The sequence below is a fragment of the Juglans microcarpa x Juglans regia genome, chromosome 2D (genome assembly GCF_004785595.1).
Source record: "Juglans microcarpa x Juglans regia isolate MS1-56 chromosome 2D, Jm3101_v1.0, whole genome shotgun sequence".
Classification (NCBI taxonomy): domain Eukaryota; kingdom Viridiplantae; phylum Streptophyta; class Magnoliopsida; order Fagales; family Juglandaceae; genus Juglans; species Juglans microcarpa x Juglans regia.
Genome location: NC_054596.1, coordinates 37,522,723 through 37,536,422, shown reverse-complemented (window position 1 = coordinate 37,536,422; position 13,700 = coordinate 37,522,723). Strand labels below are relative to the sequence as shown.

At 37.0% G+C, this 13,700-nt stretch overlaps 1 protein-coding gene across 1 annotated transcript; it reads right to left on the bottom strand.

The window, feature by feature from the left end:
• Window positions 1–8,308: 8,308 nt before the first annotated feature.
• LOC121249489 (protein SIEVE ELEMENT OCCLUSION B-like) lies at window positions 8,309–12,057 on the bottom strand. The gene is made up of 5 exons (XM_041148194.1): window positions 11,855–12,057; window positions 11,503–11,597; window positions 10,404–10,576; window positions 9,062–9,574; window positions 8,309–8,713 (listed from the first exon to the last, which is right to left on the bottom strand). Exons 1-5 carry the CDS (start codon window positions 12,055–12,057, stop codon window positions 8,309–8,311), a joined length of 1,389 nt encoding a protein of 462 aa, XP_041004128.1.
• Between the last annotated feature and the right edge of the window lie 1,643 nt (window positions 12,058–13,700).

Below are 13,700 nucleotides of genomic sequence, written 5' to 3'. Positions count from 1 at the left end.
CTAAAAATTATAGAACAACAAAACCAAATAACAAAGCAGCATAATAATTATCAAACAAAGTGTAAGTTTTTTAGCATTAAAGGCTGCCAACCCATCCCACCAACAACTTAATGGCATAACTCAAGAACATCAAGTCTGGAAATTATAGCACGACAATGCCAAATAACACATCAATAGAATAATTATCCAATAGAGCATAAATTTTCGAGCTTAAGGGGTTCACAACCCACTCCAACAACTTGCATGAGTTAATGGCATAACTCAAAGAACATTAAATCTGAAAATTATAGCACAACAAATCCAAATAACATAGAAGCATAATAATTATCCAACAAAGTGTAAATTTTCTAGCACAAGGAGCTGCCAACTCACCCTACCAACAGTTTGAATTAATGACATAATTCAAGAACATCAAATTTGAAAATTATAGTACAAATTTGCCAAATAACACAACAATAGAATAATTACCCAATAGAGTGTAAATTTTCGAGCACAATGGGCTGCCAACCCACCCTGACAACAACTTGATTTAATGGCATAACTCAAGAACATCAAATCCAGAAATTATAGTACAACAAAGCCAACTAACACAGAATAATTACCCAACATATATTTGTTGAGCACAAGGGTTACAAACTTACCCCAACAACAATTTGAGTTAATTGCATAACCAGAGAACATCAAACCCACAACAAAGCTAAATAACATAGCAACAAAATAATTGCCTAATAGACTATAAATTTTCGAGCACAAGGGGTTTCCAAATCATCCCCAACAACTTGAGTTAATGGCAAAACAAGAGTAAAGTATAATAAATTTATAACATTTGTCATTTTTAGGAGATGTTAACTCACCCCAATGGAGAAAACAAGAGAAAAGTATAATAAACTTATAATATGGGGGCTCAAAATGGTCAAAGGCTAGGCAGAGGAAATGAGTACAAGCTTGAATGGCTGCAAATCCCGATTGGCTTTGTGAAACTTTCATAATAAAAATGGTCATCTGGGTTACCTTACCATAGTGATAGAGTACCTTTCACAATACTTGTTAATTTTACGCTCCCAAAATTCAATTCAACCATCATTACAACCTCATTATATTAGAAATACAATCCTAATGATAGCTCGTGCATATCAATGCCCAAAGCTGCAAAATATTTGTTCCAACAATAAATTCAAGATCTTTAGCAATAGAGTGATCAAATTACCCTAGATAAGCAAAAAAAGAGACCCAAAATTATGTATTTGAGATTTCATCATATGAGAAGTACAATGGTCGATTATAAATTTGGTGAAATCAAATGGAACTTGTTCTGTGCGAGAGTGAGAGCAAGCGAGGTTCCCAATGATTTCTTAGGCATATATCGAACATGAGAGAGAGAGAGAGAGAGAGAGAGAGAGAGAGAGAGAGAGAGAGAGAGAGTGTGTGTGTGTGTGTCTTGGACAAGCTGAGAAACTTACTGGAGAAGACAATCAGAAGGTCTGCTGTCAATAGATGTGAAGGGGACTCGGGAGCAAGTAAGGAGCAAGAGAGAGTTGAACGCGAGAGAGTAAACAACACAACAGAGGAAAAGAATATTAAACTCGATATGGGATCTACAGTAACTCTCCAAATATGGGGATCTACTATAGCACCCCCAAAACCAAATCCTAAAATGCTCAGCTGGATGTGATGAGAGTCGAAAGAGCAACTTCCCCAAAGTCTGGACTATATTTTGGGGAGAAAGAGCAAATATTTAGCCGGATGGGAATGCTCTAAATGTGCCCACCATGCTTGGATCGCTTAGGTTACGTGGTTTCACAAAAATAAAGAGGACAAAGTACTAGTTGAATTAATTTAATAAATATTTTTTTTTCTAATTTCTCACACCCATAACTTTTATTTTTGCCCTAGCTTGTTCTATCACTCCTACACTTGACAGGGTTAGTATAGCCCCTTTCACACCTCCCTCAACGATGTGTTTTATAAGCCATTATATATATTGCATTAGTTTTAGTTCTATCGAATGTATAATCACGTCTCATTGATGCAATTAGGTGACGTTCTCACATTAGATTAATTACACTTTATATATCCAAACTATTCTTATTTTTGTGATGTAATTTTCAAATCATGAAAATAAAAATTTGACATTTAAATTCAAAGAATAAATTATTAAGTATAATGGTCATGTTATAAATAAATGATGTATTATGGGAGCACGAAATTTAAAAAAGAGTTATTCTATTTCAAGCCTGTGTGTAGAGCATACTGTTAATATTGTAAGGAATCAAACTTTTTCTTTACTGCCATACCATTTTACATTGAAAGAGATTACAATTAAATAGATACATTGACTATGCTATGTATGGTAACTATTGTGTATATGGTAACTATGTATATTCTTAATTCCTAAAATCATGTCGTTGCTGATCATTTGGTGCTGATTTAGTTGATCCTGTCATTACTCCCCCTCAAGTTGGCGCATGGAGGTCCATAATGCCCAACTTACATGAAAAATGATAAAAAACTTACTCGTGGGAAGAGGTATGGACGGTTGTAAGGAGGCCTGAACGAATCTTATCACAGATAATGTGACAATGAATCTCAATGTGCTTGGTGCGCTCATGAAAGATGGGATTGTGAGCGATGTAGAGAGCAGATTGATTGTCACAATCTAAGGTGATGGGCTTAGGATGAGGAACACCAAGATCAGTGAGAAGTTGCTTCAACCATATGAGTTCACATTTGGTGATAGGGGTTGGCAGCCATGGTGCGATATTTGGCTTTGGCAGAAGAGCGAGCCACTATAATCTTTTTTTTTTGTATGCTAGGAGATAGGACTCGTGCCTAACTGAATGAAGTATCCTATGGTGACATGTACCTTGCTAGATGATGAGATGAAAATCCCTTGCCCTGGATTTCTTTTGATGTAACAGAGAACACAAGTGACAACGATCATGTGAGGAACTCTAGGAGCATGCATGCATAAACTGACTGAGGATATTCATTGCATAGACAATATCAAGGCGTGTGATGTCAGGTAGATGAGTCGTCCAACAAGCCCTCGATAGACACAAGGGTCAGTTAGGAGATCGCCGTTGTGAATGGTGAGCTTCAAGTGTTATTCCAAAGCAAAATGAGCGGTCTGTGCACAAAGTTGGCCACTATCAGAAAGGATATCAAGGGCATACTTTTGTTGATTCAGGAAGATGCCTTTTGGTGAGCGAGCAACTTCAAGCCCAATGAAGTATTTCAGAGAACCGAGATCTTTGGTTTTGAAGCGTGTGGATAGACCACTTGAAAACCTTGATATAAAAGATGTCATTACCAGCAACCAGGATATCGTCAACATAGACGAGGAAAAGAGTGATATTGGTTGGAGCGACCAAAGTGAATAAAAAATGATCCACTTGAGATTGATGAAAACCTGTAGCAAGAAGCAAAATGGTTAGTTTAAAAAACCAATTTTAGGAGGCTTGTTTGAAGCCATAGAGGGATTTTCAAAGGCGGTAGACAAGGGTCTCCCCTTGATGCAATACCCGAGTGGTGGGGTCATGTAGACTTCTTCATCAAGATCACCATGTAAGAAAGTATTGTTGACGTCAAGTTGACGGATGATCCTTTGTTTTGTAGTAGCAACAACCAACAAGCACTAAACAATAGTCACTTTGGCAACAAGGGCAAATGTCTCATGGTAATTGAGGCCTTCAACCTGAGTGTAGCCCTTGGCTACTAGCCGAGCCTTATATCTTTCAATATAACCGTCCACCTTGAGCTTAGTTTTGAATACCTTTTGTAATCAATGAGATTCTTACAAGGAAGAAGTGGCTCAAGTGTCCAAGTCGAATTGTCCTCAAGATTACAAATTATAGCAAACATGGCCTCACGACAATGGAATGGTGGAGAGCTTCATAATAGCATGATGGTTCAACAGAAGCAGTGAGAGGAGTCAAAAAAGTAAGATGGGAAGGTGAGAAACGAGAATAGGAAAGAAAATCAGATTAAGGGTGAGCAGTACTTGAGGTTCGTGCAACAGGTAAGGATTTTGTGGGCTTCGTGGAGAAAGTTGGACAGACGTAGTCTTAAAGATACACAGGTTGAGTAGTTGTGCGGTGAGGACAAAGAGAAGGAGATGGAAGAGGTGAAGGTGATGAGTTGGGAGTACTAAAGGAAGAAGGACAAGAAGGTGGTAGCGGCAATATAGGTTCAGGAACAGGGAGAGGGTGGACGGGGGGGAGGAAGAGGAGAGTTAGAAATGTGCTGGAAGGAAAATTGTTGTTCAGGAAAAGTGATGTCGTGGGAATAGAAAATAGCTTGGGTGTCAATATTGTAGAGTTTGTAAGCTTTGTGGGTGCTAAGGTAGCCTAGGAAAACACATTTGGAGGCATGGGAGGAGAATTTATCACGATGAGCATGGAGAGTTTGGGCATAACAAAGACAACTGAACACACGAAGATAATCATAGATAGGTGTTTTAGTGAAGAGGAGTTCAAAATGAGATTTATTTTGAAGGATACGACTTGGTGTACGGTTTGATGAAATATGTGGCGGTGAGAACACATTCACCCCAGAATTTTAAAGGTAAGTGGGCCTGAAAGCGAAGACTGCGAGCAACATTCAAAAGGTGCCGGTGTTTACGTTCCACAACGCCATTTTGTTGTGGAGTTTCAACATAGGTACGTTCATGAATGATGCCATGGTCATAAATGTGGTTTGAAATTTGTGGGAGAGAAACTCTTGTCCATTATCAGTCTTAATGATTTTAATAGTGGTATTGAGCTGATTTTGGAAAATGAAAAAAAAAAATGCATGAGATGGGTATAGGTCTCAGATTTATAACGCATAAGATATATCCAAGTAGTGCATAAAAAATCATCGACTATCGTGAGAATATAATGAGCCCCACATATGGAAGATGTATGATAACTACCTTAAATATCACAAAAAATACGATTAAAAGGAAAATAACTTTTATTAGTATCAGAAGGAAAATAACTGGTGTGCTTAGAACAAGCACAAATATCAAAATAAAAAATAACACAGGGATTATTAAAAATGCTGGGAATAGTGAAGGTAGAAGGGTAACCTAGGCGCTGGTGCTACAGGGTTTTATTAGCAGTAGGTTGTGCGGAGAGGGCCAAAATGGGATTGGGTCGGTACATGTAAAGCTCATTGCAAAACTCACCCGCTCCAATCAGCCTCGTTGAGTGTGGGTCCTGAAAGGGACAAGTGGTAGAAGAAAAAGAAACAACACAGGAAATCTTAGTGGTGAGTTGAGGGATAGATAAGAGATTAAAGGAGAATTGAAGGACATAAAAGACATTTTATAAAGGGAGATTGGGAGAAAGAACACAGGTGCCAATGCATTCAATAGAAATGGTCTAGCCTGTGGGTAGCCAAACCATTTTCTTTGAAGTAGGGCTCCTGAGATCAGAGAAGGGGCACGACAGTGGCACATGTGGTCACTTGCGCCACTGTCCACGACCCAATCTCGGTGGCTATCGAAAGAAATAGTGGTGGAGCTGTTACCAAAGAAATGGGCGAAGGAGAGGACAGTGTGAGCATGTCCATCAGCTTTTGGTAGAGTTCCAGCGACAAACCAAGGACTGGGCTCAAGGCAGAGAGTGAGGTGGAGGCTTGATTTGCGACCAACGGTGGTTTGCCGAGAAGAGAGGGTCGAAGCTTGTTGTGGGGTTCTTGGCTAGGAGGGTAGCCAACAATCTTCCAGCAGCGATCTCAGAGGTGGCCATCCTTGCCAAACTTCGTGCCCTTTAGGGATGGTTTTATGGACTAGTAGATCAGGCTGCCAAGGCAAGAGTATTGCATGGTGGTGGCCATAGATGCAAGAGCTGCTGTTATTCTTCTTGAAGAAGGATGGAGAAAACTTTGGGGATGGAGAGGAGGGGTTCCATGGCTAGGATCTAGGTTTGGGGATGGGCATGTCCATCGACTTGTTGTTGAAAAACACATTCATCTTTAGCTTGTTGCAATTCCTTAAAATCATGGTTGTTCTATAAATGGCCAAGTTCATCCCAAATTTGATTGTAGTACTCATGGACATAATTTGTGGTTTATTGTAGGGAGGAGAGTTCATGTTTGAGGTGATAGATGCAGGCATTGTTGCAGTGGTAAAAGAGAGATGTGAGGTCAAGCCAGACCTCACGAGGATCAATATGGTATTCAAGGGAATTGGCAATCGAGGGACTGATAGAATTGAGGATCTAGGAGAGGACCGTGTCTTTTGTTTGATTCCATTGGGCATAATCAGGGGAGGTGGGATCTGGTGATTTGAGTGTACAATCAACAAAACTCAATTTGGTTTTGGTATTGAGGGTTCAGGTCATGGCTTTTTGCTATTTTGTGAAATTATCTCCACTGAGGAGACCAGGAGCAAGGATGAGGCATGAGGAATCAGAGGGATGAAGAAGATAAGGGGAAGAGATAGAAAGGGTAGAGGAGGAGGAAGAGGGATGAGTAGCTATTGTGGTGGAAGAGGTTGGATCATGGGTTAGGCTGATACCATTTAAAATTGCAAAGAATCAAACTTTTTCTTTATTACCATACCATTTTACATTGAAAGAGATTACAATTAAAAGATACCTTGACTATGCTATGTATGGTAATTATTGTGTATATGATAATTATGTATATTCCTAATTCCTAAAATCTTGATATTGCTGATTTGGTGCTGATTTGGTTGATCCTGTCAATACATACCAACTACATCAATAACATAATAATATTAATTTGTAAGATTCAAATTTGATTTTTTTATTTTTTGAAATTAAATTATACCATGTAAGCTTTACTAGATGTGTTATCCACACCGGCTTATAAAATAGAATTTTTTTTAAACAGTTTCCTAGTTCTAACTAAAGATAATCGTCAAAATATGACCTATAAATCTCATTGTTTTTAGCTCAGAATTAGAAGCACTTGTTAAACTACTTTCAATGTTTCATCGATAATCGTCCAAGTCGATCGATTGAGATCAGTTACAATTCAAGACTGCGTAAGAACCAAGACTTGCATGTCAATTAAATGAGCTAATGAATTTTGATACATTTTGACCACATTCGTGCATGCCGTAAAAAGAAAAAAAAAATGCTTGTAAAATTGTTAGAAAATATATAAATTCCTTTATTGTCTAAAAAGAGAACCGTCTGCGCAATATTATTATGCGTATCATACATAAATATCTGATCATGATAATTCTAGTTATATATTAAGAAGAGAAAGAATGTTGAAAGACTTGATAATTATTTGGTAGAAATTATCAAAACACTCTGGCATTTCGTATGCTATAAGATCTTTCCAACTACGATGGCGCCATGCAAGGGGATGTCAAGACGGCGGCAGGGGGGGGGGGGGGGGGGGTGAGTTTTTCATGATCAATGCTTGAGGATCTAGGAGTCTGAAATTTTATTGATCTAGAGTCGATTCTGCCCTTCGGCCCAATAGAAAGTCCGTCCCATGAAGCCCATGTAGGGTTGGACCCATCAAATCAATCCATGAAAGTCTTGGCCGAAATCCACTACAAGGGACAGTCCAATTCACATGCAAACTAATCCAGTCCTATCTAAACCCAAAGTCTTAAAGCTGTCCAAACACCCCTATATATATACGTGTTAAATTCTTCCCCAAAGCAATATTCTATGCACTAAACTATCATAGTTCAAGCCCCCAAGACCCATCGCCCTACACGATCGGCCACTTCCTCCCCTTAGGTCTCGTTTGAAATGAAATGAGATAAATAAAATATTATTAAAATATTATTTTTTAATATTATTAATACTATTTTGAGATTTGAAAAAGTTGAATTATTTATTATATTTTGTATGAAAATTTAGAAAAATTATAATGATGAGATAAGATAAAGTAAGATAATTTCTTATCCAAACAAACTCCAAATCTTATCCTAAGAAACCCTAGCCCACATCCCCATGACAAGCCAAATTACAATTCAAAATTTCCGAATTCAAATATCAAAGTTCATAAAATCTTCACAATCATTAATTTTAGCTGAAAATTAGGACTTATTTGAACTTTCAACACGAACATTTGTCAAGTCTGACTATGTGAAAGAGTTCATGTTATGATTCAAGAGATCAATGCGTAATTATATAGTGAAAAAGGGCCCAATTATTTTTAGCATATATATATAAATATCTGATCATCATTATTGAGGTCATTAAGTGGAGCCAAAATGACCATATATACGAGCATTATTTGATAGGGATCACAAGAACAGCCAGGCATGCATTTCATATGCCTTAGGGTCTTTCCAACTGCGATGGGGCCATGGGGAATGTCCAGGATGCCCAGTTTAAAGAAGCTTGTCATGGTACTCTTTGAAACATGCATCGAAATCATTCTCGAGCTGCACACTGTTCTTCCAATTGTCTAACTCGTCAAAGACCTTCAGGATTTTCGCGCCCTGATTAGAAGTGAATATTAGTACCGTACTCCCTTCGGTTAGCACAAGCCATCCATCCTTATTCTTGAGCAAATGAAACTCGCTTTTGATTAGCAGCTTAAAGTTCTTTTCTTCATCCGACTCGAATTTCTTGTCCTGATTGATTATGAGCCGGCCTTTTCCTACGAAACAAAAATCTATGCAGACTTTTGCATTCCTTATGACTGGATCGTTAACTAGAATATTCTTTTTGCTGGTAAATTGTTGGATCCACACTTTCTCCTTACCTCCATAGTAGAACTTGTATATTTTCAGCTGAGTGAACAAAAGATGTATGCGTCAAACCTCAAATTTAATTATTTGAATGCACATTAATATGATTTTGGGCATAAAACTGCATGCATGCAATATGTTCATAATTAATAATGCAGTGCATGATGAGTATGTGCATCGATCTTGCCCAAAGATCCCTCACCAAAATCTTGCGATATATAAGTGTATATAATGAATAATGATATATATAAGTTTCAAATGTATATTATAAAAAAAATGAACTCTATCGTAAAAAAAGTATGAAAAACTCACTTTTTTATAAAAGGATTGTGTAAGCTCAATCTTTAAAATTTGTATATAATAAGCAGTTAGGGTTAGTGAAACCTTTACCTTGTACGGTCCAGTCATATCACTCATGTTCACAAGAAGTACATGCGACTTTTCTATTTTTGGATGCCCAAGTACAGGTATATTGGGCACAGGTACAAGTGACTTTTCCTTTGCCATGGTGAACGGAAATGCATCCATACCCGCTAGCCGAATCACGCGGAATGCATTTGGGTTTTCCAACTCCCCTTGTGGGTTGATCACCACCACCATAGGCTCCTTGAACTGCCACTCCTCTGCATAATTACTCAAGTACTCATCTAATTCTATGCCTTCTAGTGAAGAGTAGCGCAGGATATACCAGCTTTTCATCTTGCAACATTGTGACTCAAACTTATTTTGCGTATCATGATCAGTCCATTGCTCCGCAATTGGGATCCATTCAATTTTATACTGGCCTTTCTTCCTTATTTCATCATCAATTGCTAATTTCACAATCGAGATCTCATCATCAGAGATGTCTAGGCTCGAAATAAGCAATAAAATATTCTTCTTTTTCAGCACGTTGATGCTAACCTGTTTGGTGCAATATTAGTAACACAGTTATTAAAATTAAGTTAACAATCATATATGTAATAGTTTGATGAGTCCTTTTGTATAAATTCCGGACAAAATACCTGTCGATTGGGTTGAGCTGCCAAAAAAATACCAATAATAATCAATTGTAGCATGTGTAAAACGTGTTCCTGATCTGACTTAAATCATGGAGAGCATACATTCGAGAGGGGAACTTACGTACTGCTGAACGGCCCCTTCGGTTTAGCCACTTCGAAATCTTTTGAACATTGGTTAGAAATATCAAACCTTACGGCCTGATTCGCCCATATTCATCATGTGTTTGACCAATGCGATTTTGGGTCGTGCTTGGTCTTGATTGTATTCGGCCCACAAATTAAAGAGTACCTTGCTCATGAGCATTTGCATGGTTCTTTAAACATACGCATTCGTGCGTGCGTTATCATGTACATTCTATATAAAATCTTATCATTTCAATTGGTGATAAAAAAATAAAAAATAAAAAAAAAGAGAAAAAAAATTAGGAAAATAAGAATGCAACTTTATCAATATCCATTCTAAAATTGTGTACGCAACTATATATTTAAGGATTAAAATCTCCTAAAGTTTCTGCTTGAGCTATAAGACGCAAATTTTGAAAGAAAGGGTAAATTATATATAGTTGATCCAAAATATATATTTTCTATCCTAATCACTAAATATTAAATACTGTGCATGAGATAATTCATGATTCTATGTCTATTTTTCGATCTCTCACAGTTCATGAAACAAGAAAACTTATTTTGAATGCATATATTATCTAGAGTGAAAATCATGTTATGCGGCAGACAAGAGCTAACCCTTTTTTTTGTGTATTGGCCGTAGAGCCGTCAATAACATCAATCTGCAACTTATCGTTGGTGACAATCAACGCATCCATGAAAGCCCCTGCGATTTCTTCAGGTATTTCTAAATGGTCATCCATTTTGCAATATTCAAAATCATTTTCCCAACATGCATCCCCTGCAAGGAATTAGAATCATTGGTCAGCATCGTCATGATCCAGTACGTACTTAACGTTTAAATGGATAATCTTTTAGGTTAATTTCATGAAAATTTAATAAAAATAGCTTTTTTGGATGCAATTAATTGAAGACGTCGATGTTCATATTCTCAAGAACATGATAATGCTTCGGAATCTAGATTAATCTTATTAATGTTATGAAATCACATTTTAAAATGATTAGGCCGGGAATCTGGTAAGACGTTGGAAAATATGAGATTCTCATGTGTAAGAACTATTTAATTATCCTTATGTTTTTCTTGTAAAGTATATATATATATATATATATATATATATATATATATATATATATATATATAAAAGACTGTACAAAATCTTTTAATTTTAAAGGGAATACTATAAGAAGGTCCCTCTAAAGGACTAGAGGTTTGGATTGAAGAAATGCACCATTTCCTTTTTTTTTTTTTTAATATTTTTTCAAAAAAATAGAGATCGGTGCATTTCTTCAATCCAAACCATCGCTCCCCTTAACATTTTCCTTATAAGAAAGTTAGAAACTGTGATTTTTCTTTCATTTTTCGAAATATAAATGTAAATAGTATTTGAAATATTTTTTTACTTTTTATTCCGGTAAAATAAATGATTAAATAAAAAGAATCCGCAAATAAATTTAATTAAGTTTTTAACCAAATATGAGAATCCAAAACAAAGATCCTTTAAAAAAGAAATAGTTACTTCGATCATATAGTTACTTCGATCATATGAGGATATATTAATGAAATTGGGTATCATCCTCTTCTATAAAGAAAAAGGATAAAACTTTCTAACCAAACTTCGTATATATTATGATCATGAAGACAACGTACGTGCATGCATGTTTCCTTATGAAATGAATGAATTCGAACCATGCGAGCTACGTACTAACCTTTCTGTCGATGGCCAAGTTTAATCTTCTCCTTAAGTGAGTCGTAGGTGGTCTCGATTTTCTTGGCCAAGGGCGATAGATCCTGTGTGTTGTCCCTGAGATCGGGCAACCATGGTCAATTGTGTATAAGCTTTAAAGGGCGATATATATGAAATGCTATGCATCAGTCACTATTCACTCTCATACCCCATACCAAAAGCTATAAGTGTGGAATGCTGAATAGTGATTTCATCATCTAAGATGCATGTTCTTAAGTAACTCCCCATTTGGGAACCCATGAAATGGCCAATGAACAAAATTGTGATACAAATTCAATTTAATTTACACAAATCTGGCTTCTGCAATATCTTACTCCTCGCTGGCCAGACGATACATCTGAATCATGCAAGCTACAAGACTGTTGATACTCCAGTATACAACCACTGGAACAAGTTCCTTGGCAGTCGAGAATCCTGCAAGTACACCATATATATAATTTTGGCGAAGTAGTTCGTGCAACTTGCATATGCCCTTGATTAGTTCCAACGTGTTCTTGACCCGATTCTTAAGCTTCATAATTGTGTCCCGGTATTTTTCGAGGTCTGGATGCTTTAACTTGGCAATTTTATTTTTTCGGATCCCCACTAATCTGGAAATGAATTGGTCCAAGGAGTGAAGCTGGCCGGTGAGGCCCCAGAAATCTCATAGTCCAAAGCAAAGCCACGAGTGTCAACACTGCCTTTGCCTCCTATGAATTGGTAGGGACTGCTTCCAGCTTAAGTATTGATATCGTGGTTTTGTGGGTTTCCCGATCACCTGAAGCCTTCCTTGCCAGCTGACATTATACAAGATGTCACCATGAAAATACTTTAAGACAACAAGCTGGCTAATCCCAACGTGCCACAAAAATTGAATAAAAGGAAAAAAAAAACAAACGAAAAAAGGCTCTTGTGCACAGTACTTTCTTGAATTCTAATTACCTGGGAGTGAACGGTGGGTTGCATCATATGCTGCTTGCATTATAAATGGCAAAAGGTTCCATACGAAACAACGTGAACTTCGGCGGCATACACAAAATTCAGGGGTGTTGGTAACTGGTGACGAAAATACTAATAATGTTGACTTTTATGGTGTTATTAATGATATCATGGAGTTACACTACATGGGGAGGCGTCGGGTGTACTTGTTCATGTGTGATTGGTTTGACGTGGGGATCCAAGACGAGGGTTACGAGTTGATAACCATATGACCAGTATCAACATGGACAGGACTTGGTATAAGAATGAACCATTTGTGTTAGCATGCTAGGATTCCCAGTGTTTTTACATTAGAGATATAAGGGCGAAAGGGAGATGGTTTGTGATGCAGAAGTACACGAATAGGAATGTATACGACATTCCACTATGCCGAGGGTGTTAGAAGATATTGATAGCGAATTAAGTGATGATGATGCCTATCAAGAAGATGAGTCATCATATGACTATGCACCATTTTCGTGTGATGCATGTCCAGTGTCAACTCTACTAAATAGGAATGATATAGAACCTATCCACATTGATGCACGAGAAGTCACTGGTCTGGCTTGCGAAAACATAAATTCATCCAACTTCATTGATGATTGCATGATTGCTTCTGATTCAGGAGATGCTTATACCGATGGGGAATATTCAGATGAGGAGGACTTAGACACAGACGATGAATCTGTGTCTGAATAGACAACCAGCCAAGTATTATATGCACTGAAGACACTTAGTTTACCTTTTTGTAATGGGTAAGGATCCAATATAAAGTACGAAGAATTACATATATGTTCCTTTCAACTAAGTAACCACAACATGTTATTAATGTACATTCAGGTCAAGTAATGTATTGCATGTTTTCATAAATATTGTTTTGAAGCTTAGATCCTGAATGCGCACTCAACTAATTGAGTATAGATGTAATGATAGCTACTTCGAGTCTGACATTGGGCTATGTATTTATAAGTATAGACTCAAGTAGTGGTTGGAAACATTTATAAAGAAGCCTTCTAATGTTTTGTTATCAAGTGAGTTTCACATGTGAGAAATATAGTCTAAATTACCATTATGCAATAACTAATAAGTATGTGCTGCAAATACTTCAACGTTGCATGGATATTATCTATACTTGGCAAAGTGTAAAACAATTAAATAATATATATATATATATATATATATATATATGCAATATTGGCATTG

Excerpts from the sequence above, each read along its gene's own strand:
- LOC121249489 (XM_041148194.1), bottom strand. The coding sequence starts at position 12,057 with ATGAAGCTTAAGAATCGGGTCAAGAACACGTTGGAACTAATCAAGGGC. Across the intron at positions 10,577-11,502 it reads ACTTGGCCATCGACAGAAAG|GGGATGCATGTTGGGAAAAT; the intron begins GTTAGTACGTAG and ends AATTCCTTGCAG. Across the intron at positions 9,575-10,403 it reads AAAAAAAAGGGTTAGCTCTT|GTTAGCATCAACGTGCTGAA; the intron begins GTCTGCCGCATA and ends TGCACCAAACAG.